Raw genomic sequence first — 23,373 nt, 5'->3', positions numbered from 1 at the left:
TGTGCCAGACCCTGTAGAATGAATCATCAAGGAAGATTTTGGATCTTTTAATTTTAAAGGGGGCTTTGAAAATAGAATATAATTGACGGATAAGAAGGTAGGAATTAAAAGGCAAGAAGACAGACTGGCTGACCTCTGGAAGGGCTGCCCTTAAGTGTCTGAAATTAACATCCATTCTTACTGTGCTTGGGACACACATTTAAAGGAAACACTTTCCTCAGATTTCTAAGACAAGTGGAACTAATGACACAGAGCCAAGGCTCTCCTGGTCATATTTCTGTAACTATCATGTGTTGAGCACTTCCCATAGGCCAGATAAGATGCTAAGCCTTGTGTATGCATCTTACACATTCCTTAAAACTGCCTCTCAGGTTGCTATCCTCACTATTCCCACTAAAGCCTAGACAGGTTAAGGCCTTCTTCAAGGTTTCATACTCAGTATCCTGTACAACCTCGATTTGAACATCAAAGCCCTTATCCACTATGTGCCCCCCAGCTGCTGCTGTGAGTCTGCAGACATCCAAGACATCAGAGAATAATTGAAAGACCGCCTTCTACCAAGCTGTATGTGTGGGGAAAGGACAGAGGAAATGTGTGGGCTGCCCACAGTGACAGGAAGGCAAGGGAGAGGGGACATCCTCCAGCTCCCCCCATACCGGCTAAAGCCAGTGAGGCCCCTTAGTTGCCAGAAAGCAGCCTGGCTTATGCATCCATTTTCATTAGCCATCTGCTTCCTCATGCCTATTGATAACACACAGCACATGGGCAGCTGCCCCGTGAGAGAGACAGGATAGGTATCAGCTTATGAATCAGACATTCTCTGGTACGTTCTTGTTCTCCCAGTAGGAATGTGGCAGGATCCAAAATAGAAATCATCATCCGACTTCACAGTGTCAGGGGTTGGTGTCTTCAAAGGAAACTTCTTAACTTCAGTCTGCAAGCTGCAGCTAGTGAGGCTGGACTCTGAATAGGGGGCCTTGAGCCTTGGGCCTGCAGCCTCAGCAGTGGCTGGCTGCAGATAGGAGTGAGAAAGCAGAGGGTGAGCCAGAGGCCTGCAGGAGCTATAACTTCAGAAAGGAGTCCACCTGAAGGAAAGCAATGTTTCTGGCCAGCCAGGAAGTAAGCCCAAGGCACCTGCCATCTGTCATGTCAGCTGAGTGGTGGGTGGGTCAGTTCCAAAGTCTGTAACTACCGTGTGCCCACAGGTTCCAGAGCTGTGTGTGAGGCACTCAAAGTGAATGTGTGATGAATGTGGTTTCAGTGTGCAAAGATGACCTGACTTATATTTTTTTAATTTTACTTGAATTTATTGGGGTGACATTGGCTCACAAAAGCATAGAGGTTTCAAGTACACAACTCAATAAAACACCATCTGCACACTGAATCTTGCGTCCATTGCCCCAAGCAAAGTTCTTTCTGTCCCCATCCCCCACCTTTGCCCACCTCTATCTATCCCCACCTCCTTCCCCTCTGGCTATCACCACACTGGTCTGACCCACTTTTGAAGGCATTATTCTAGGAGTGGGGGTTGATAAGCTAAATAATCCACACCCTCCTGCCTGGTTTCCCTGTAGAGGGCCAAGAGGGACCTTGGGGGTCCAGGGCTCCAAGTTCAGGCCCATCTGAGGACGGCTAGTCTTCTCCCTATGACACTGACTGGCTTCAGTGGGACTCATGCCTGCAGGACTTAGCTTGCTAAGGTAAGACTTGGCTCGGGCCAGGCGATTGGATGAGGACACTGGGTTCTGGGAGAATTCTCCTGAGCTTCTAACTCACTGTCCCAGGTGGGATTTCTCCAGCTGCATCATCAAAAGCAGCAGTCCCCACTCTTACTCATCATAGATATCTGAAATTGTTGGATTTGTTTATATCTTTACAATCTGTCCCCTTAGTACCCTGTAAGCTCCTCGGGAACAGGAATTGTGCTTCCTGTTCCTATCTTTTGTGCCTGTGTCTGGTGCACACTAAGCACTTAAGTATTTGTTACATGAACAAAAAAATACTAAATGAACCCTATCTTCAGAGCTTCAGATTGAGAGTCTTCCTGCTTAGAGTCCCCTCCAGTCCCATCACACACACGACCAAGTGCCAGCTCCCTAGTCCAGTGTTCTGGCCCTGCCAACCTGTCCAGTTTCATTTCTTGCCATGCCTACCTGTATGCCTCCTATGTGCTAACCCAGTCCATCCCAAACTTTGGAACGTATGCATAAGGCCTTAGGATCTGCTGGAAATGCAGACTCTTGGCTTCAGCCCCAGAGCCTCAGATTCAGCTGGTGTTAGGCAGGGTACAGCAACCATCACTGTTTCAAAAGGTCCCCAGGAGAGTCCGATGGCAGGTGTCATGTGGACCACACTTTGAGAAGTGATGCTTCTATCAAAGTACACTGTGGGCAAATAGCTGAAAAAGCCACACAGTTTCTCTATCCCCTCTGCGCCTTTATACCCATGGTGACTGCTGTCTGGAATAGCCTTTGCCCATTCACATTTTTTGCCCAGAAAATGCCTATGCATCCTTCAAGCTTGATGTTCACACCTTAGTCAGGCACATTACCGTTTTCTTTCTCTCTTCATCTAGTGAATCTTACACATACCTTTCTTAGAGATCATTCTGTTTATTTCTCTTGCTCTCCCCCGCTTCTCCCAACACGTGTGCTCTCAGAAGAACAACTCATAGTTGTTTTGGGACCCTCTGTGCATAGCAGAGCACCTGACAATTAGCATTGATTTGACTGGAATGAGACCCCAAGACAGGTGCCACCAAAGCCCAGGCCCCTTCTTCCCTTCCTAACTCTGCTCTGTTTCTGACTGCCCGGCCTTTCCAGGAGTTCTCACTCCAGAGGATGGACAGCCTTTTGGATGATCGCGTCAATATCCTGGGATTTTCCATTTTCAATCAATCACATGCTTTCTTCCAAGAGTTTGCCCAGAGCCTCAACCAGTCCTGGCAGGAGAACTGTGACCATGTGCCCTTCCCTGGGCCTGCGGTGAGTATCGCCAGAGCCCTCCTCCACGTCCCCTTGCCTACACACACCCTCTGTGCATGCAGCCTCCAGCACATAACAGCCTCCTAGAGACCAGCTTCCTCAGGCCCAGCTCAGAAAGAGGTGTGTCAAAATGCAAGTTCTGGGAAGTAGTTACAAGGGAAAATCATCTCCACTCCTATAAGCTGCCAACAGCCCAACTGCTACAGGGGACAGCAGGGTGGCTGGCTGTGTGGAGGCACCATGCTGCCGGTCAGTGATATCTGTGTCCTTCTGTGGCTGGACTCCTGATGATTCTGCTGCTGAGAACTGCCCAAGTGTAGAATCCAAGGCTGTTACTGTTGGGAAGTCCATAAGCTGATCTGCTGCCTCATTTTTCAGGTTGGGACACTGAAGCCCAGGCTGGGAGAGGAGGTGTAGGCATCTTGTCCCAGGGCAAGCACAAAGCCTTTTGCTGGGTAAAACTAGGCTCTGAGACACCCAACCCCTGATCCAGTGTTCTCCCTGTCATTCTGGACTACTGCCCTAAGGAGCAGCTCATCCAGACATGCCTCTGTGGCCTCACCCATATTCTTCCCTCCTTGCACTTCCCCTCCCAACAGGGTGTGTGATGGAAGCAAAGGTTTCCCTGCCATTCTCCTCAGGTTTGATGTCCTTACTTTGTGGGGCAGGTCTAATGCATTTCTTGCGTCCATTTGTTAAAAGATAGGTTCTCTGAGATGGGAATCTCATGGCTTTCTGGGTCCCTCCAAGCCTAAGACAGCTTTTGTGATGCTCATAACAACTTTGTGAGGTAGCATCTCCACTTTAGAGATGATGAAACTGAGGCCAGAAAGGTTAAATAAGCAGCTCAAGGTCACACAACTAATGAGCAGAGGAAGTAGGATCAGAACCTAAGCCCTGTGGGTTTACGGTTCATAGTTTTAACCACTACACTATTTTGTCATTCTCTAGAACCACTATTCCTTTGCCACACTGTACTGTACATTGGCCTGGCAAAATGAAAGCAGTTAGTAAGTATTTGCCAAAGGAATGAATGAATGAGTGAGACAGGTGGAATAATGAGTTAAAGTTATAAAGAAATGGAAAAGAATTAGGTTTAGGGGATGGCAGTGGAATTGGGTACCTTCCTGGAGTGGGACATTCTCTGGTGGGCTTTTAAAATAGAAGTGAGTCTTGGCCCATGTGGCTCAGTTGGTTGTAGCATCGTCCCATTAGTAAAAGGTTGTGGGTTTGATTCTTGGTCAGGGTGCATATGTAAGCTGTGGGTTTGATCCTCAATTCTCAGTTCCTGGTCCAGGAGCATATGATTCCCAGTCCAGGCATGTATAGAAGACAACCAATGGATGTTTTTCTCTCTCCCCCTTCCTCTCTCTCTAAAAGCAATGAAAAAAAAATGTCCTTGGGTAAGGATAAAAAAATAGAAGTGATATCTGTTTTTGGTGAGACAGACTCAGAAGTGAGGACAGTCCTGGACATTGGTGCACATGGGCACCTGATTAGTCATCAGCCAAAGTGGTGACCTAGCAGCAGGCCTGCTGAAGGACAGACTGACCTTCCACCTAAATCTTTGCCTTTTTGATTGTTTAGCCTGTGGAAAATCTTAGGAAGGGAGAGGTAGCTAAGGGGTCAGAGCTCATGTAAAGCACAGGGAGTTTTGATCAGAAGAACCAGATAAAAGGAAGGGGCTTGAGAACTGAAGTCATAGAGTTTACAGAGTGCATCCTAACAAGATGGTTTTGACCAGAATGAGGTAAGACTCCATAGGAAGGATTCGGAAGGGGATCCTCATCCCTACTAGGTCTTGAGGGATGGGGACAGGTGTCCTTGGGCACAGTGTCATGGATAGGACCAAGCTCATCTCTCCTGGTAGGAACATAAGCCCTGTACCCTGGCCTTGTCTGCCATTCTCATAATCATCACTCCAGATTCCAATGAGGTGCTAATGGACAGCACAATAATAGGAAAGGAAACAAAACATTCTGCCTCCTCTCCAACTCAACCCACTCCACATTTTGGTTCTCAGTTCTGCCAGTAGAGACTGGGGAGGGCTTTCCAGAGGAGGTGAGGCAAATCCTTGAGGATGCTTACTTACTGTGTGGGGGACACTGTGCAGGGTGTCCAAGCTGCAGACGCTGACTTGCTCCTGGGTAGGGTACCTGTCCTGTGAACTCAGTCCCAGGCAGTTTCAAAGAGAAAACTCTGGCTTCCTTCTTCTCCTTCCCAACACAACCTAAGGCCTCCTAAGACTTTAGTATCTTATGCTCCCCGAGAATGTTTGGGGGGCATGTGGGAAGTGGTTGGGTCCTCTGGAGTCACCCTCTGTGCTGGGGGTAAAGAACAAGAGTACAAGAAGGCTGTGTCCTACCCACTCCACTGCTTCAGTGGACGGTGGGAGGAGAGCAAGTACCAGCCTTAGGCCTGGGGGAGCAGCTAGTCCTAGGCCACACAGCCTGGGGTCCCACGTCCTTCAGCATTGTCTTGGCAAAGGTCCTGTGGTTTTCTTGCCAGTAAAATGGGTCCTGTGTTCTTTCTGGCTGAGGAGATAAGGGTGCTCATCCATTTGCTTTCACCTCAGCACAGAGCTAAAGAATACTGTAGCACTTCCCATGAAATCATCCCACCCTGACCTTGGTTTCCTCCTCATGACCTCCTAATAACAGATATAAGTGCCTGTGCACTCCTTTTTCACAGGTAAGGAAAATGAGACACAGAGGTACTGGCTGGCACAGATGCTGGGGCTCTGAGGCTGACTCTCAGTAACAGAAGGGCATCCAGCCCTGGTCTCTTCGGCCTCGCAGAGGGAGGGAAGGGTTGCAGAAATTCCTCCCATCAAAGACTGTGGAAAGGAAGCTCAGATTTTCACATAGCAGCAAATCTTTCTCAAATCTGTCCCTACCAGGCTGAAACTGCCAGCACCAGGAGCCCTGCTCTTCTGTTGGCTGGGGAGCCAGGCAGCCACAATCAGTGGAGAGAGTACAGCCTGCTTTTGTCTCTGCACCCAGTCTGTAAACAGGCTGTCATCAGCTCCCACATCCGTCAGTCAGTCCATGGGGACTGATTTCCCTTCCCTCTCTCTCCTCACCTTCCTTGCTCTCACCTGTCTCCTTTTCTCCTCTCCCTTTCTCTTACCCTCTCAGTTCCAACCTCTCTTTTTTTCTCTCACCTTTCCTCATGCTCTCCTGTCCATCTTCCTCTGTCCCATAACCTCCTTTCTCTCTCTTTCTGTTCCTTTTCTCTCTTACACTTTAAATGTCCCTCTTCACTCTTGGCTTTTTCTTCTCTCTTGGTTCCTTTCTTCCAACTTGTGTGCCCCTTTCACAATTGGGCTGACAGAGTTCCAGGTGGAGCTCGCTAGGGGCCGGGGGGTCAGGCTGTAGGCACAGAGGGGGAGGAGTAGCTGAACTGAGGAGTAGCAGGGAAGGAAGCTGAGTGCTGCCCACCAGCCTGAACCCTGGGTGGTGGACAGCAAGCTGCAAGTGTGCTTCCCACCTGAGATGTCCCAAGTAAGGAGTGTGCTGCTGGAAACACACACCCACTAGTCTCCCTTGCCATTCTCGTTCCTCACATTGTGAACACGAAAATCATTGAAATTACAGATGATTAGATTAAGTAATTAGAGTTTATGCTAAAACAGATGTGTGTGAGTGTTTACTTCACTGAATAAAACCCAGATTGTATGAGCTATTCCATGAAATTGTGGTCATCCCTGTCCTGGCATTGCACTGGCATTATAGTTTAAGCTGCAAAGGTTCAGAGGCAAATGGGCACCAAAAGGACCCCTGGAGTCCAGTGACATGGACTGTGTCAGGTAGAAGAGGGTATATATTTAGAAGATATTTTTATTTTTATTTCAGAGAAAGGAAAGGAAACTCAGCCAACATCTCCTGAGTCAGATCAAATCATCTTAACATAGAGAGTCTTTCATTCCCCTAAATAATTTACAAGCAGCTCAAAAGAACATAGCAATGAAGAACCAAATGGAAATATAAGAACAAGAGAATTGAGGATTCCTTGCCAAGCAACATTTTTGCACCAAGAAAGAGGAGAGTGCTTTAAATGAGGACTGAGACATTTGGGGGGTTAACTGTCTAGAAGAGGTAAAGACAGGGGAAGCAGAGACAAAAGTGAGAGGTGGTGTGCAAAGACAGGCAATGGTGGCTGCAGCATGAAGAGGGGCCATGAAAAGGAAGGGGAATGAGGTGAGAGACTGGCAGGAGACAGAAGGGGACAGCCCAGAAATGGAGACATGGATGGAGCATGGTTTTGTCCCAGAACTGTTTTTCCCCAACTGCTCCCAGAGCTAACTTAGTAAGTAAGATTAGAGGGAGGGAGCAGCAGGAACTTCAAGATGGAGATCTAATGTGATGTGGGAAAGTTGATGAGACAGAGATTACAGGCTCTCCCACCACTGGAGGGAGAGGGGTGAGGGGAGAAGACTGGCAACTTTGGGAGAAGCTGGAGGAGCACAAGATGGGAGTTAAGGTGTCAGGGAGCAGGTGGAGGACCCAGGTATGAGTCCTTGGTAGACTGGTGGATCCTACATGAGAGGCTGTCTGGTTGTTTGTGGAGGCAGAGACTGGGCTGGAGGGAGGAGGTATCTGAGGCTTAGGAATTTTCAGTTCAGATCAGCCGAGGTCAAATTGCAGAGAGGATCTGTGAGGCCCAGAGCATGCTGGGAACATACCTGTCACTTGTGTCACCACACCACCTCTCTAAAGGAAGTACACAAATGGACAGGTGCCAGGGGTCTTGAGGTTGCTCCTTCCATCTGTTCCTGCTCCTCACATCCCTTGCTGCAATTGTAATTGCTAGAATCACTCAAAAAATCCTGAAGGCCCTGAAGTATGAGACACCAACGAACACTGGAAAGAGGCACATGCTGATTTCCAAGCATTGGGATCATTTGCTAATAAGAGAGCATCGGCCAAGAAAACCTCATCCAGATGGAGTGGGGATAGCAACAGCATGTGGCAGGAAGGAACTGAGGGCCTGGGAGGAGGATGTGAGAGTTGGGTGGCATGCTGTGGCTGCAAGTCTGTAGTGATGAGAGTCTCCACACTCAGCCTGTGAGAAGGGGACTTCAGAGAGGGGATGAGGCCCAGGCCTCTTTGGGGGCCTGGGTCAACCATGCCTCCAAGAAGACAGGGATCCCCAGGGCCTCAGGACTAGTTAGGGAGCTCTTAGTTTTCAGTAACAGGATTCCTGAAATAAAATGCGTCATGCAAAAAAAGAAAATGTGTTATTTCATGTCATAGCAAGTGGAGAAGCAGGGTAGAGTCCAGAGCAATGTCACTGGAAACCTATATTCCTTGCATCTCTGCTGTAATCCTTGGTGTCAACATCATGGTCAGGCTGGAACCATAATGACTGCTGCTGGTCCAGGCACCAAGGCCAGACACAAGAATGTCCACAGGAGGAGAGAGTGTTTCTCTTAGAGACAGGAAACTCTTCTGAGTAGCCATCCCTCCCTTCAGGCCTCTGTTCATGTCTCATCAGCCAGAATGGGGTCACACACTGAGTTCTTCATCACATTGTCATGGTGATGGGAGATTCTTGGACTACCCAGACTCACTCAGGAGTTGGAGCTGAAGCAGCTGCCCCTGAAGCACATGCTTGCTTGGGAGAAGGGGAGTTCCCATAAATGAAATAGGGCTTATATTAAAAAGGGAAGAATGGGTGCTAGGTCCCTTTTACTGCCCACTCTGTTCTGCCCTTACAAGTCCTGTTTCAGCAAAAGTTCCAAGTAGTTCTTAACTGAGGAATTAACATGAAGACAGTCAGTCAGATCAGGAGGTGAACTGGGTGATGACCAAACCCAAGGCAGCAGGGAAGCCTCTAGCCACCAGCTTTCCCTGTGCCCAGCTCTGGCCCAACAGTCTCCTGCTCCTGTCTGCCATTGAGAAGGTAACCACAACTGGAAAGATTGTTTATGTTGTCCTAGAGGCTAGGCATAAGCATCAGTGTGATGCAGCAATGACATACCTGGGCTTCTAAGAGGTAGGAAGTGAGGTGGAAAGACAAAGCTGCAAAGAAGGGTAGAAACCAGACTGGGGGAAGGAATGCTATGCTTCCGTCCCCATCCTGGCTCTACCAGTGTCTTGCTTGGTGCTGTGGTGCAAGGGAAGAACTCTTTTAACCTCAGTTTCTTCATTTGTAAAACAAGAGAGTTGCACTACTTGATTTCTAGGATCCCTTCCAGTTCTTACACTTGGTGATTTTGAGGGTTTCAGAATGGAGCGATTAATGGGAGGTAAGGGAGAAGGTGGGATAAAAGTGAGTTTAAAATATCATTTAAGTAGCCAGACTACAGGGGCTGAAGCCAGTGTCATTAAAGGTGATGTCCTTAGGAAGACGTTTGTCTCTGTGGGATGGAAGAGTCTGTAGCACTCATCATTTCCATATGTCCTGTTGGCAAGGAAACACAAAGGGTCCTTTAATAAAGGAGCTCATGTGCTCAGGGAAAGGACCAGCACAATTATAAGCTGGCCAAGAAGCATCAGATACCACTCAGGTGAGCCTTGAATCAGATGAAGGAGCTAAGCTGCAAAGGGGAAGGGCCGTGGGAGGGAGAAGGCAGGACCAGGATGACCAGCAGGAGGAACTGTGAGGAGCCTGGCCAGTTAGTGCAGCTCAGCAGGACTGCACAGGTCTCCACTGAGCCTGATAGCACAATGTGGCTGCCCTGACTGGCTTGTTCTGCAGGCCACATGTGGCTTCAGGACCAGGCTTCTGGAAAGCAGGGGTGTTGGACCTGGGAGGGCAGAAAACCTGATCTAGGCAGAGGGGACACAATGGCTCACACATGGCAGTAAGGCCTCAGTAAAAGATGAAGGGTCTCTGCCAGATCATAGGGGCTGAATAAATGTGGGGAAGAAGAAAAAAAGTTATAGAGGAAGAGAAAAATGGGCGAGCATGAGAAAGAAAAAACACACTGGCCAGGCAGTTTTGTAATGCAACTGAGCTTGGATTGGGGTACAGATTTTGTTTGGCTGGGCTTCCCTGTAATTGCCTTTTAGGAAGATGATCCCATCAGCCCAACTAGTTGCTATTACAAACATTCTTGCCCAGTATGTACCAAAACTGTGAGTGAAACGAGTCATTCTTCCCAGCCCTGTAGCTCTCTGTTCTTATGACTCCCCAGCACCTGAGTTCAGCCAACACCTGCTTGCCAGACACCTGCTGACACTTATCTGCACCTGGGGTACAGTCCCATCCCTCAGGAATGGTGACCCCTGACACTCGCAGTTTACAGAGTACTTTGACAGACATGTCAGGCAGGGCCTTGCTTTCACAGGAAACTGCTGCTCACTCCCAGGTTCAGCAGCCTGCCCAGCTTATTCGGTGCACGAGTAAGGGTGGTGGTCCAGATTCTGGTTTCGTTGCTCCTGGTTTCAAGCCCCTTTTCCTTCATCTCACTGTCCCAGATGCTAGCCTTCTGTCTGCAAACCTTGAAAACATCCAAGAGGTCACAAAATGGCCTCCCTGCCTCCAACCTTGGGGAGCCCAGTGTCTAAGGGCCTGGCCAGTGTCCGAAGTCACGTGGGGAGTGCTCTCAGCCATTTCTCATGTTGGAAGAAGAAGCTTACAAGGGATAGTCTGTCATTGACTATGATAGAATGTTACAGTTCAGTGAAGGAATCTGCTTTATAATGTGGTGGAGCATAAGTTTCCTGCATCTGACATCGCTCATCCCGGAAGGCCTCTTCTGCCTCCCCGGGCCTCCCCTCAAACCCCTGCAGTGTTGACCCTACAGTTGTTCACACTCAGTCAATTTCCATTGTCAGAGACATCACCTCTGTGGATGGCACACCCCAAGGACAAGTGTCTTCTGTTTCTCTGCTTCTAATGCCTTCATCCAAACCCTCAGTCTTCCCCTCCCCAAGGGTCACTAACATCTACTTAATTTAATAGTGTTCAGCCTAAGCCTTGTGGGCAGATTTCACCCCAAATTTCATTTGATTCCATAAATATGTCACGGAGGCCCACCACCTGTCAGGTCCTGGTGTAATGTGCTGTGCAGAGTGTAGAGACTAAGGTCTTGTGTGTCCCAGCCCTAAGAGTTTGCACTGTAAAGGGAGATGAAAATGCAGACAAAAATGAACTGGCCTCTTCCTCCTGGTCATAAGCCTCCCAAAGCATGACCCCTGCATCGTTTCTGATTTCTTGCATCTTCCTCTCCCATTCCCCCTCCAGGTGTGCTCTTTCCACCCCTTTGTCTTTGCTCATACAATTCCATCTCTGGAATGCCTTTCTCCCTTTTTAGCCACTTCCCACTCCCAGGTTCAATAATTTTTCTGTCAAAATCCTTCAGTGCTCAGTTCAAACACTGCATCCTCAACAAAATATTTTCTTAAATCACCCAACCAGATAAGCTATCTTCCTCTTTGGAACTCCCACAGATTACTGTGGGTCCATCTGACTCAGTATCATGTTACCCTTAACTGTTCCCTGTCTCCCTGTACCCCCTCCCCTATTCCACTGTAATCTACCACAGGAGGAAGGCCTCACACATCTTTGGGCTTTGAACTTACTATATACTTTAGACATCCCATCAGGTTAATAGTACAAAGTGGACCATAACAGTGTGTACAGCTAGGAACAACCACATCATGATGGTCTTCCCAGAATAAGGAAATGTCAGCTGAGTTTCATAGAATGGGCATGTGTGGGGGCAGTGCAGGGTTCCTTCCTCTTCATGAGATAGGCAGCTCCATTCCTTCTTGGGGATTCTTGGGGAAGTTGGCACTTCCCTGGAGCAAGGAAAGAAAAGGGTATCCTTGGAATCATTTTGGGCTCAAAAGGCTAGCTTATTGGTCCAATCCCAGAGAATCCTTCGACACCATTATCTGTCTGAGCCAAGCACCTGGGCTACTAGGGGGAGTGGAGCTAGCCCAGAGACAGAAGGTAGGCCAAAGGCAACAAAGATGCACCCTTATTTCTTTCTGTTTTGTTTTTCTCTTTCCTTTGCCTTCCTTTGCACCTGTCACTTCCTCTCTCTGCTCCTCCTCCTCCTATCCCACTCATACCACCCATCTCTGGTGGACTGCCTGCTGCTCTCTGCCCACTTCCCAGCTCTCCTCAGCCCTGCTATTCGATGCCCTCTATGCTGTGGTGACTGCAGTGCAGGAGCTGAACCGGAGCCAGGAGATTGGTGTGAAGCCCTTATCCTGCGGCTCAGCCCAGATCTGGCAGCATGGCACCAGCCTCATGAACTACCTGCGCATGGTGAGAGGGCTGGGGCTCTGTGGGACCACACCCAGCCTGCCAGCAGAGAACCCTTTCTGTTATTCCTTTCCAGGCCTCCTCAGTTTATCACAGCCCCAGATGACACAGTGATCTGTGGCAACTCCATTCAGTGGATCATGGGTCCCATTTGTTCCCTAATCCCTAAAATCACTGAGAATCCATGGCAAGGCTGTTTACAAAACAGTGGCCCTTGAGAGTCACAGACTGGCTCAGTCTGGCCTTTGACTGTCAGGGCTTCCTAGATTCCAGGCTTGGAAACTGACCCCTTGGCTCACAGGTGGTCCCAGCGAAGCTTGTACAAAATAGGGATGGATGATTCTGCTATAGGCCATGAACCCTCAGGCTCAGTGCTTCTAACTTGATGTTGGGCTCCTGTATTCTCTCAGTCACATGTCACCCAGTGGGATGGATGTGCCTCAGCCCACTAAGAAGACATTGCCTTTTAGAGAAGCCTGGAGCAGAGTGGCTTGGATTTTGCATTTAAGTCAGGTCATCCTGACTTCTTGCAGTCTTGGGATGGGTTAGCAGCTGCCCAAATAAGATAAAAGCTATTAACAACCTAGGGCATAGAAGAGGGGATCAGGGGAGTCTGAGCTCAAGCTAGCACATTGTTGAGTTGTTTTATGCAGCAGCTGTGAAGGCATGAGGTGTAGGGCATCCTTCTTCTCCTCCAGCCCCAGCCAATTTGGGGAAGAGAATAGGGCTGAGAGGTGGACAGAAGCATGGACCTTGATGGTGTCCCCTGTCTTGGACATACTACTTAGGCCTCCTTACACAGCATGTGTAGAATGCTTGCTTGGGACAACTAGAACATGGCCCTATTTGGTGCTGTAACTCACTCTCTCTTGGACAGGTAGAATTGGAAGGTCTCACTGGCCACATTGAATTCAACAGCAAAGGTCAGAGGTCCAACTATGCCTTGAAAATCTTGCAGTTCACGAGGAATGGTTTTCGACAGGTAAGCCTGGCTCTGATGCCCTAGTGGCAGACCTCCTCTCTTCCTGTCTCTATGCCCTTGTCCATTTCTCCTCTGCAGTCAGGGTGGCCTCCTCTTTCAGCTATCCCCAAGAACAGTAGCTGTATCCCATGAAAGACTCCAGCATGTGCTGGCTTCCCCCTTGCTGCCACCGGCTGCAGCCAGTGTGGGTGGAGGAACTGCAGCCCCAGCAAAATACCAAGAAGGACACAGCCACACTTTGCTGTGGGGAAAAAGGGGAAAGGGGCTGTCATGCAAAGAAGGAATTCCCAAGTCATGCCCACTATTTTGGATTATTCTACTCCCTGAATCTGGCCCTAACCCTGGAACAAGTGTTAGACTCTAGGTTGTTTGCTGGTCAGACACAGATCAGACCTGGTCTGTGGGGTGCTGAGGAAGTTCTTGAGTTGGAATGGATGTTCCGTTCTCTCCTGTCAGCTCCTCTCTGACTAACCCACACTCAGCCTACCCCCATCATGGCAATTATGTCCCTTCTCTCCTGCCTGCTTCCTGTCTTCTCCTGTCAGCTTAGGGGTGCTTTGTACTTTGTAGCTTCTTTCAACTCCATACTCTCCTCCTTATTCTCCTCCATCTACCTTCTTCTCCTTTTCTGTAATTCTATTACATCAGAAGAAACAAGGATTCTGACAGCCACTCCAAGTGTTTCTCTGAAGGTTGTCCAACCTCCTATCACCCTGATAATCAACTCTACTCTTAGTCTAGCCCTTCTCCAACCTTAAGAAAAGCCTGAGAGGTAGGAAGTGACACACTAATGACAGCAGGAGGCAGACATTGAAGAGCTTCCTGGCTGTCCCAGTCATTAGACAAGGGACCCTAGTGTGGCAGGACTGCCTTTCCAGGAGGTCACTGAGATTCATCATCTTCATCATCTTTGTTGCTGTAATCATAATGGCAGTTTTTATCTATTAAGTTTTCACCATGGGCCATACACCACACTAGCTGTGTCATATGTATTTTCTTATGTAACCCTACAAAGTTGGTACTTTTTATTAACCCATATTTTATAAGTGGAGAAACTGAGGAGATTGACATATTTGGCCTTGAACAATTAGTAATGGCCACTCATTTTGAACCCAAATACTTCTAACTCTGAAGCCCAGGTTCTTAACCATTATGATAAATCATGCATTAAAATTACCTTGGTAATTTGGTTAAAGTACAGATTGCTAGACTCTACCTGCCAGGAGTCTGACTGGGGAGCCTAAGGGCAGGGCTCTGGCACCAGTGCAGTCCCACAACTCAGGGGACTCCAGGAACATCTACATCCTGGCACTCTATTCCCACATCTATCCAAGAGGTTCCCAGACCCAGCTGAGATCCTTCTAGGAAGGCATGGATTGCACTGGTCGACAAGACCAGGTCAGCTGTCTTGGACCACAGATGTAAAAGGACCACAGATGTAAAAGGACCCAGATGGAGAGAGAAGAGCCCTGAGTCCTGGCACCAGCTCCAGGCCAGAGCGATGTGAACTTGTGCGATGACAACTGCTGCTTCCCAACCACTGGGAAGCTTTTTCATAGCTTCCCAGATGAGCCAGGGTTCAGCAGCGGCCTCACACTAAGGAGAATCTCACTGAAGGGTCACTTCCTTCACCTGACAATCATTTATTGAGCCTGTGCCACATGTCAGGCACTGCACCTGGCATGGGAGATCCACAGCTAAAAAAGACACAGTCCTGCATTGACAGAGAGCTCAGTTTGGGGGTGAGACTGACAAAAAAATTAAGTGAAACTTGGGGCTTATTAAACTCAAATCATGCCCTCAGGCTCACCCTTCCCTCAACAAATGAAGCAGTCAGCCTGTAGGGAAATTATCAGACAGACTTTTCCCTGAGCTACAATATACTTGGAAGATGTAAAGTAATGAATTCTCACTCATTCTTTCAATAAACGTCTGTTGAGTGCCTTGCTGCCTGTCTGCTAGGCTTTCTTCTAGGCACAGGTTGAAAAATGGGCCACATGTCTGCTTTTGTGAAAACCATTCTAGGGACAGACAATACACAAACATGCTCAAATGCAATATAATGTCATTAGTGATTAGTGTTACAGCAAAAAAATAAAACAAGGTAAAGAAATGAGTATGTGGAGAGAGTCATGGTGGAGAAGCAATAGTTAGGAAAACATTATGCTCACACCAAACACCAGACCCACTCCGTGGGAAGCCAAATCTAAGGCTTTGAAAAGCTCCTTCTGGCCCACAGCCAGCTTTCTGAGTGTTACTGGGAAGAGCCCCTTCTTACACCCCTTCCATCAAGCCACACCTGTGGTAGTGGAGGTGGCCAGTAACCCTGATCCCGCCCTTCACTTGAACCACAGCTGATTAAGCTCAAAGTGCTGCTTCACCATAACTGCTGCTCCAGCAGCTGCCCCTGGGGCTGACTTCTCTCAGCTTCCTGACCAAGAATTATGTCATCAAGAAACACCAGCAGCAGCCACCAGCCACTGTTCCTCCTTCTTCAGCCCCACACATTGTTGGCGTAGGGCAGGGCTGCTCAAAGCTAGGTTTGCACAGGAGTGACCAGTGGTGTTTGTCTTAAGTGCACATTCCCCACAATTCTGAGTTAATAAAACTGGATGCATTCCAAGAATCTGCATATTCTGAGCTTCCACCCAGACAGAAGATTATAGTGCAGGTGGTCCATAGATCACACTTTGATGGACACTGCCCTGGTAGAAGATGTGAGTGAACTGCAGCCTCTCTGCAGAGAATTCCTTCCTGACCTCACTGTATTCCACCCATCCCTCTGAGCTAACACTGGATGGGATCTGCTGCTAAGTGGCCTTTAGAGATGGTGGTGCTTTTGACCTCCAGTGCATGAAGGGTCACACTCCTGACTGGACTTATAAATTGGTTCACGATAATCCTCTTTATGACCAAGTTTTCTCTGACAAATCTGGTGACTGTCCTGCTGCTTTCCTGTCTAGCTCAGCAGCTGTAAGTGCCAATGGGAACTCTGCATGATGTACATGGACCTGGCTGGAGCTTCACAACATGGCTCCCCATGCCCACCCTGGTAAACAGTCTCTGCCTCCTGACATGTGTCCTTCCCCTGTCAATCATGGGTTGAAGAAATGGGTTGAGGAGTGATGATTATTTGTGCTTCTCTTCCGGGATGGGCAGAATGCCACTGTCTCTGCTCTGATATTCCATCTCCTATATCCAAGGTGATCCTGGCAGGGGAAGGAAGAGTTACTGGGAGCAGGGAAATGACATTCCTTGAGTACTGGTTGTGTACCAGTCACCACATGGTCACTTTGCACAGATCACATCTGATCTGGAGAACACCCCTTCAGAGTGTCTAAACCCCCATTTCACACATGAAGAAACAGGCTCAGGGAAGGGAAGGAGCCTGGCCCAAGGAAATTGCTAGCAAGGGCTTTGGGCAGAGCTGGAATTCCTGCTCAGGTTTGTCCAACTCCAAAACACATGTTCTGTGTCTCCCACTCTTGGCCTTTCTTCATTTTCCTAGAATCCCTAAGATCCCACATCCAAACATTTTACTCAGTTCTCTTGCTTTGCTGCTATCTCCTGCAGGCCAGGAGGGCTCCTGACTGCCGATGGCCTGCTGGGCTGGGCTTTCTCTAGTATTGGTATCTTCCCATTTGGATATGGTTTTGCTTTTTTTCCTTCCTGTCTGGACTACTGACTATTAAGAGCTAATTTTGATTATTTAGAAAGCACCATGCAGGGACACAGTGGGTTATAATTGGTAAAATGTCTGAACCAAATGTCATATTCCCTGCTGGTGGCTGATTAAGGGATTATTACAATTTTAAAAATAGTCTTTCAGAATTCAGGGTTATTTTATACCATTTTAAAAATTACTGTTTTGATTCTGTTTGGAGAGAATTTTCCATTTGGGACTCTGTGGAGCTTCCACCGAAGCCTGTTTGGGGAAAGATGTCCTACGCTGTCCTAGAAGTGACAGTTCTGAGCCTGAATCGTCTCCCAGTTGGTTTCTCTCATGGGTTAGAGGTCAGTAGTATTGTTTCTAGTTTCTCTAGATCCATCCTCTGGTTTTTGTCTGTGTGAGATCTCCCATTTCCACCCCATTTTCTCCCTCCTCATCCCCTAGAAGACATCCTGGGTGGTATTGAAATAGTATAATTTTCCTTCCTGAATTTGGAGAAATCATAGTTGAAAGAGGCAAGAAAAAAAAGAAGCACAGTATTAGAGGGCCCTTTATTTCCTTCATTTAACTTGGTCTAAAGATCAGAGATTTTGAGCAGTCCCTAAGCAACTTTGTTAGGGCTGTAATAAGATGAGCACATCTTTCATCTGAGCATCTGAAATGGTTTAACAGGCTGTAATTAATCCTTAGGGAGAGGGAAAGCTCAAGAAGGGGGGTCTGGCATCCCTAGCTAAAGATGTAGATGTCAACTTTTTCACTGGCTCACTGTATATCAATGAGGGTAACTCAATTGTCTTCATCCGCACAGTGAAGATGATAGCCTTTCAACATTTGGCCTGGCTAAACCCAAAAATTACTGAAACTAGATTTGCATGTCACTCTCTTCTGCTTACCTATAGAAAATAGGCTCTACTCACATACTAATAATAGCTAACATTTATTGAGTATCTGCTACATGTTGCACTGTGCAGAGTGATGGGTATATGTATTAAAATATTTCATTTTTTTATCAACCACACCTAAAAGCCATTCTCTCCATCTTGTAGGAAAAAAAGAAAAGAAAGAAAGAAAGAAAGAAAGAAAGAAAGAAAGAAAGAAAGAAAGAAAGAAAGAAAGAGAAACTGAAACAGAAAGTAATGGTAATATGTTCACATTAATATGCCTAGTTAGTTACAGACTTGAGAACTGAGTCTGGACCTGGCTGTCTCCAAAGCCCGTGGTCTCTGTACTCTAAAGCATGGCCCTAGTACATGCTGTTGGAGACCTTCAAGGCCTAATCTTCCAACACAATGCTCTCCACAGCGTTCCTGAGAGAAACAGCCACTGGCCTCTCCCAGAGCATGCCCTGGGCTGAGGAATGCACCACCTCCCAAGAGACACATTCCAAAGCCTTCCAGGCACTGGGTCAAAATCTGCTTCCTAATACTACCTGATGAAGCAACTGGAATACCCTGCTTTGGGGTTTTTTTAAACTAGCTCCTTAAATATTTGAAAATAGTTTGATTTCACTTCATTTCTCCTTCCTTCATTTATTTCTAAAATTTAGCATAAAAATTTGGAGTCCCTACTCCTGTCAAAGGCCAGGAAAGCAACATAAATGAGCCACAGTATCTTCAAGAGCTCCTAAACTTGTGGGAAAGCAACACTTGCAGCCAACAGTGCTCAGCTTGTTTGGCCTTTGGATGTTTTTCTCCCATAGCTATTCCCAATGCAACACGGCCTCCAAATCTCTTACCACTAATGCTTTTTGTCTAGGTCTATACCTTCATTGGGGACCACACTCTGGGTGGAGCTAAATGGCACAGAGCTGAGGGCACTGGGGGACCATCACCTTCCTCACCCCAAACACTACATTTCTATTAACCACATTAGCTTGCTTCCTGGAATTAGTCTCCAAAATTTTTATTCATTCTAAACTCTGGGCCTTGGAGTCAATTAATTTTTCCACTTGCTTCCCTTCACAAATACCCAGGATTATTTTCACAGGAACTTTTCAGAGAAACCAGCCCTGAGTCTTCTGTTCCTTGGAACTCTGATCCATTTAAACTCTGTTCCTATGGAGACCGACAGATTGGCAGAGCTAGCCAAGTGGCAAGTACAAAGCATTATGAATATAGCCATATCTCATTTTACAAAGCTGATAACTCCGCTTTCCAAGGAGCTAGTTTTCTGGAATGACTTGAGTGTCATTCTAAGCAGAGACGGAGGATGGAAGAGATGGTTTTTGTGAGTCACCCTTGTAAACCAAGAACTCAAGAATCCAGTGTCCTCTAGAGGTTTCAGGGAACTGGCTCCAATGTCCTGAGGTTCCTGCTCATACTGCCAGTGGCTGGGTGGACGGGTTGCCTGTCTCTACTCTCTCCTATATCATCCCCACCAGAGCCTTCCTGCAGGCATGCTGGCCCCTTGCCAAGGAGGCCTGGGCTGTGTCGTGGTAGCAGGGCATGCTCTGGCAGCACTTCTGAGCCGCACAAAGGCAGCTGCCTTTCTTGCATGGTCCTCTGCAGCTGCAAGCTCCAGGAAGCATCTTCTGTGACATTGATAGCAATTTTAGCAGCCCTCCTGATGGGATGCCCTCCTGTTCCCCCTCCACACATCTTCCCCCACTTCAAAAGAAAACAATAACAGAAAAACCCTAAAAACACTTTGTCAGTTAGATATTGTGCTGCCATAGCCTGCCTGCAACATTGGGGAGCAGTGAACAGGTGTCATGCTCTTTCTGGAGAAGTCCCTCTCCCCATCCCTCTTGTTCTGAGCTTCTGTGACAGCTCAGGTCCCATCTATGCTCATGGGAAAAGCTGCCAAGGCTCAGACAAGTTGGTGTGCAGGACACTGCACTGCAAGTGCCATGGCTGCAACTGTCAGACACATTGTTTTTCTTTTAAAATTTTATTCTCAATTATAGTTGACATTCAATATTATTTTGTATTAGTTTGAGGTGCATAGCACAATGGTTAAACAGTCATATACTTTACGATGTGGTCCCCTCAGTATTTAAAGTGCCCACCTGGCATCATACATAATTATGACAATATCATTGACTATATCTCCTGTGCTGTATTTTGTGACTACCAAGCTGTACTTCTTAATTTCTTCACCTGTTTCACTCAGCCCCCAACTACCCTCCCCTCTGGCAATCATCACTGTGTTCCCTGTGTCTATGAGTCTGTTTGTATTTTGTTTATTTATTTTGCCCTTTAGATTCCACATGTAACTGAAAACATATGGTATTTGTCTTTCTCTGACTGACTTATGTCACTCACCATACTACTCTCTAGGTCCATCCATGATGTCCCATATGTAAGATTTTATTCTTTTTAATGGCTGAGTAATATTTCATTATACATATATATGTATATATTTACACACACTATATCTTTTATAGTCACTTGTCTGTTGCTGGGCACTTCAGTTGCATCTACAACTTGGCTATTGTAAATTATCCTGCAATGAACATAGGGGTGCATATTTTATTCCCAGGTAGTGTTTGGGGTTTCTTTGGGTATATACCCAGAAGTGAATTGCTGGGTCATAAAGTAGTTCCATTTTTAACTTTTTGAATACACTCCATACTGTTTCCTATAATGATTGCACCAATTTATAATCCCACCAGCAGTGCACAAGGGTTCCCGAAAAGGGGAACTTGTTGTTTGTTGCTTTATTAATGACAGCCATTCTGACAGATGTGAGGTGATAATATTGTGGTTTTAATTTATATTTTTATGGTTATCAGTGACATTGAACATCTTTTCATAGGTTTTCTGGCCATCTGTGTGTCCTCTTTGCAGGTTTGTCTATTCAGGTCCTTTACCAATTTCTTAAAATTGGATATTTTGGTATTTTGTTGATAAGTTGTATGAATTCTTTATAAATTTTGGATATTAACCCTTTATTGCATGTCTCATTGGTGAATATCTTTTTCTGTCCAGTAGGTTGTCTTAATTTTGTTGATAGTTTCCTTTGTTGTGCATAAATGTTTTAGTTTGATGTTAGTTCCATTTGTTTATTTTATCTTTTGTTTCCCTTGTCCAAGGAGATATATCAGAAAAAATATTGCTAAGACAAATGTCAGAGGCTTTATTGCCTGTGTTTTCTTCTAAGAGCTTAATGGTTTCAAGTCTTACATTTAAGTCTTTAATTCATTTTGAGTTTATTCTTCTATATGGTGTAAGAAGGTAGGTAGTCTGGTTTCAGTTTTTGCATGTATCTTCAATTTTCCCAATACCATTTATTGAATAGACTTTGTTACTCTGTTGTATGTTCTTGCCTCCTTTGTCATATATTAATTGACCACATAGGCGTAGGTTGATTTCTGGGGTCTCTGTTCTGTTCCATTGATCTATGTCTGGTTTTATGCCAGTACCAGGCTGTTTTGATTACTGTGGGCTTGTATTATAATTTGATATTGGGTAGCATAATACCTCTAAGTTTGTTTTTCTTCTTCCAGATTGCTGTGACTATTGAGGCTAATTTTTGTTTCCATATAAATTTTTGGGTCATTTTAGTTCTGTGAAAAACATCATTGTTGTTTTGATAGGAATTGCATTGAATCTATAAATTGCTTTTAATTATGTTAATTCACCCTATTCACAAGTTGGTATATGCTTCCATTTATTTGTATTTCCAATTTTTTGAGAAGGTTGAAATTTTCCAAGTACAGGTCTTTAACCTCCTTGGTTACATTTATCCGTAGGTTTGTTTTTTGTTTTGTTTTTTAAATGCATTTGGAATTCTTTTCTTAGTTTGTATAATACATTTTCAACTTGAGGGAGGAGTTTCCTGTAAATATGCAGATTCTTTGAAGCTGCTTTTGCAAGGCCTGACTCAGAGCATTAGGGAGGCGTGTGGCTGCTAGAAATCAGGAGCTTCAAATGTCATCGCCCAGGCGGCCGGAGGGGGAGGGGCAGACCTGACAAGACTGGGCAGGCTGGGCAAGCTGGGTGGTGGCTATTTCCCCTGAGAACCATTGGAGTGACTTTGCCTTTAATGAGGAAATTTGGAGGCAGCAGCTTCTTGGGTACAGGGAGGGGAGAAAGAGATGGGTTATTTGGGAGCTGCTTTGAAGGTTACCGAGAAGTCACTTATTTATTTATTTATTTTTTAATTGAGGAGCTGGTGAAGGGGAATCATCATGAAATTTTAAATAGTTGACAACATTTCATAGAATATAGTAAATTTTTAGAGGTGAAGGAGACCTGAAAGGTCATCTAGTCCAACTTTCCCACCAAAGAAAGGGATGGGAGTGCACCCCTCCTGGGCTTACAACTCCACAGTGACCCCTCTTTGCACGCAGGGTAAAATGGCAGCTAGCTCCGCAGCAAGCCTGCCACTCCTGCCAGGGCCAGACCTGCCTGTGAGTCCCCTTCCATGCTGTGCCCCAGCAACAGGAAACAGTGTGTCAACCTGGGACGCACCAGGTGCTCTCACACCCCAGGCCTGCATCCCAGTGACCAGGTCCCCATGGGCACCCCTGTTTCTCTTCTGGCTATTCCTTATCCCATCTCTGGAACTCAGCTCAGAGAGCCCTCTCAGCAAGCCTTCAGATGCTCCATTTACATGCCCCTTGTGCCTGCCTCCACTGAAGCATTCTCCTAGGCATCGCTTCCAGGGCTGGGGGTTCCTTGAGCACAGACCCAGCACCCCCTGCTGCAGGAGGTGCCCCCATAGGAGCCTGGAGAAAGGGTGCAGAGTGAATGGGGGGCTAGGACCTGGAGTGTGCAGGGCGTACACTGGACCAGCTTTCTGGCTTGAACAAACTCACATCCAGCAGGTCACTGGAGCCCTGGGAACCTAGGACTTTGTCATGAGAGTTCTCTAAAGCCACAGCTCCCCAATTTGTCCAGAGGAGATTTCACACAACAAGCCTCCCCACTGACAAGTGGAATTTGAAAATTCAAGTGGGAGGCCCCTCACATCATCAATTCATTTCTCCCTTAACACTTTCCTTCCTTTCTCTAAGAGCAATGCTCCTCTGGTTAATTAAAAGTCTATGATGTTCGAGTGTCTGCACACCTGGCTACCCCAGGATGACAGCCAAGGGCCAGGTGAGCTGACTCTGGAAGAGTGTCATCTGAGGGCTTTCTCTCCCCCTGCCTCCCTGGCCCACACATGTCTGGTTCCCCCAAAGGACCAGGTCTTCCTGCTTATCAGCCTCTATGGACAATTCACTGACTATAGAAGCTTATTCTCACGTTAGCCTGCAAACAAATGATAGCTACTGACATTTTCAATGGAGGGCTGTTTTGGGCAGAGGAGCAGGGTCTCTAAGTGCTGCTTTTTAAATATATTTCTTGTAATATGCCTGATGCAACCTGCCTGAGCTTAGCTTGGAGAAGTTTGCCAGTCCTTAGTGACTCCTTTTCATGCCTCTTCAGCCAGCTCATCCCTGGGAGAGCTGGAACAGGCTGAGCTACTCATCTAGTCTCCTGTAGCAGCCTTCGCCAGGCAGTTCTGATGAGATGTGGGGAAGGACACAGGCCAGACGTGTGGGGAGAGGAAAATCCAGGGAGGTGAGA

General features: G+C 46.9%; 1 protein-coding gene across 1 annotated transcript in view; it reads left to right on the top strand.

The window, feature by feature from the left end:
• The window catches only part of GRIK4 (glutamate ionotropic receptor kainate type subunit 4), a 314,292-nt gene that overhangs the window by 199,634 nt on the left and 91,285 nt on the right, over positions 1-23,373 (top strand). Inside the window, exons 8-10 of the mRNA XM_028527680.2 lie at positions 2,823-2,984; positions 12,057-12,209; positions 13,084-13,188. Of these exons, the coding sequence (XP_028383481.1) occupies positions 2,823-2,984; positions 12,057-12,209; positions 13,084-13,188 (420 nt within the window). The remainder of the gene's footprint in view (positions 1-2,822; positions 2,985-12,056; positions 12,210-13,083; positions 13,189-23,373) is intronic.

The sequence above is a fragment of the Phyllostomus discolor genome, chromosome 13, assembly GCF_004126475.2.
Source record: "Phyllostomus discolor isolate MPI-MPIP mPhyDis1 chromosome 13, mPhyDis1.pri.v3, whole genome shotgun sequence".
In the NCBI taxonomy this organism is placed as follows: Eukaryota; Metazoa; Chordata; class Mammalia; order Chiroptera; family Phyllostomidae; genus Phyllostomus; species Phyllostomus discolor.
This window is presented reverse-complemented; position numbering and strand designations above follow the sequence as displayed.